This window comes from Limulus polyphemus, unplaced genomic scaffold, assembly GCF_000517525.1.
Source record: "Limulus polyphemus unplaced genomic scaffold, Limulus_polyphemus-2.1.2 Scaffold6108, whole genome shotgun sequence".
Classification (NCBI taxonomy): Eukaryota; Metazoa; Arthropoda; class Merostomata; order Xiphosura; family Limulidae; genus Limulus; species Limulus polyphemus.
In genome coordinates, this window is record NW_013671718.1 from 49964 (window position 1) to 51718 (window position 1755).

The 1755-nt window shown below is 29.5% G+C and overlaps 1 protein-coding gene across 4 annotated transcripts in view; it reads left to right on the top strand.

Moving 5' to 3' along the window:
- LOC106473360 (rhomboid-related protein 2-like) overlaps positions 1–1755 on the top strand; it is a 10867-nt gene that overhangs the window by 3489 nt on the left and 5623 nt on the right. For all 4 annotated transcript variants that reach the window (XR_002613670.1, XR_002613671.1, XM_022401801.1 and 1 more), the window contains exon 4: positions 854–1024. Coding sequence is in view for 2 of the 4 variants with exons in the window: in XM_022401801.1 (XP_022257509.1) it covers positions 854–1024 (171 nt within the window). In the remaining 2 variants the exon portion in view is untranslated. The remainder of the gene's footprint in view (positions 1–853; positions 1025–1755) is intronic.

A 1755-nucleotide genomic window follows, 5' to 3' on the forward strand; every position in this document is an offset into this window, starting at 1 on the left:
ATAGTGTTTTTGTTTTTTGGATTTACTTGAATTCTCTGGAGTACTTTTAAGTTTTTTTTATGTACGTGTTTGTTGATTACTGTGTGAATTATCATTAATGTTTGTATTTTGGGTATTCTTTCATAGCTTTTATTATGATCTTCCATTTTTTTTTTTTTTTTTTACAATTTTTGTAAGTTTATATGAAAATTAATTTTTACTGGATTTCATTGTCAATAATCCTGATTTTTCAGCTGGCTTATAATTATGACTACCATCAGATTGAAGGAATTACTAATGAATTATTTAAAACAAGAATTAGATGCCATTCCATTTAAATGTATTATATTTTCCCTTCTTCAGAAATAAAACTGTGAAAATATCACATGGAAAATAAATAAATAATGACCACTTTTAATTTTTTTACGCTGAGTTGTGATACGGTATTGCAAGGTTGGAACATAAGATGAACCATAAACGACACTGTAACGAGACAGTTCATCTGTTTATTATATTCCACATTAACTGAGAATGGTTAGACCGTAGGTGTATCGACTGTCTGTCGTCCAACTAAAATTTGAACTTGTTATTCATTCTCTATTTGGGTTTCTTAAAATCACCAAACAACCACCACACACTATATTGATTGTAGGTCTAATAATATCCTATTTCTTCCTATGCCTATGAATCAGATGTGATTATATGTGTTGGTAAAAACTTTCAAGCTGAGAATGCTATGAAAAAACAAAAATATCTTTATAGTCAGTAAAAAAAAACTAGATTGTACAAGTTTTATTGTCGTTATTTTCGTAATGAAAACCCGTATGATTATATAATGGTTTACAAGTTTCCCTAACTGTAACGTATTTATCAGTATGATTCAGATCACGATGGGTGGATACCGCTGGATGAACTGAAAGTACTTCTTCAGTCTGACGCGTCCGAGATCAGTAATGATTTTCCAGAAGGGGTTCTCGATGAGATTCTTGAAAGAGCTGATTGGGATAATGATCGAATGCTAAGTTATGAGGAGTTTCTCCGAATGGTAGGAAATTCCAATAAGTATGAAAGCCTATTCGATCGATAAGCTAGAGTCATGAAAAATAATTGAAATACACGTTTTTTTTTATGTGAATGAATACGCTTTTAGGGAATTTTATAAAAAAAAAAATGTAAATATGTGAAAAGAAATTTAGTTTTCAAAAACTAAGTATTAGCACTATACGATGGAAGTTTATATACTGTTAGGTACATTGTAATATTATGTAATTCATCATAATATTTCTAAAATAATAGTAGTCATTGAGTCAAAATAAATTTAACAAATTGCATGTTGTTTTGTTGTATTATTTGAGTAAAAGTCCAAACATACAGGTTCTGGAATTATCCGTTACAAATTGCATGTTGTTTTATTGTATTATTTGAGTAAAAGTCCAAACATACAGGTTCTGGAATTATCCTGTTACAAATTGCATGTTGTTTTATTGTATTATTTGACTAAAAGTCCAAACATACAAGTTCTGGAATTATCCGTTACAATCTTATATAATACTCAACATGAATACCAAAAATACTGAAAAATTAGACAGGCAATAAATTGTTTTTTCACAGAACTGAGTGATTGTATTATCTCTTTCAGTACGAGCTCTGTCCCTGGGACTGACCTTGTTACCACTTTGTGCTTGTTAAAGTTTTCTTGTTATAACTTTTCAAACTAGTTAGCGAATGTTAACGAAATTTGACAGATTATCAGTAAACATTACAATGCTTTCATAC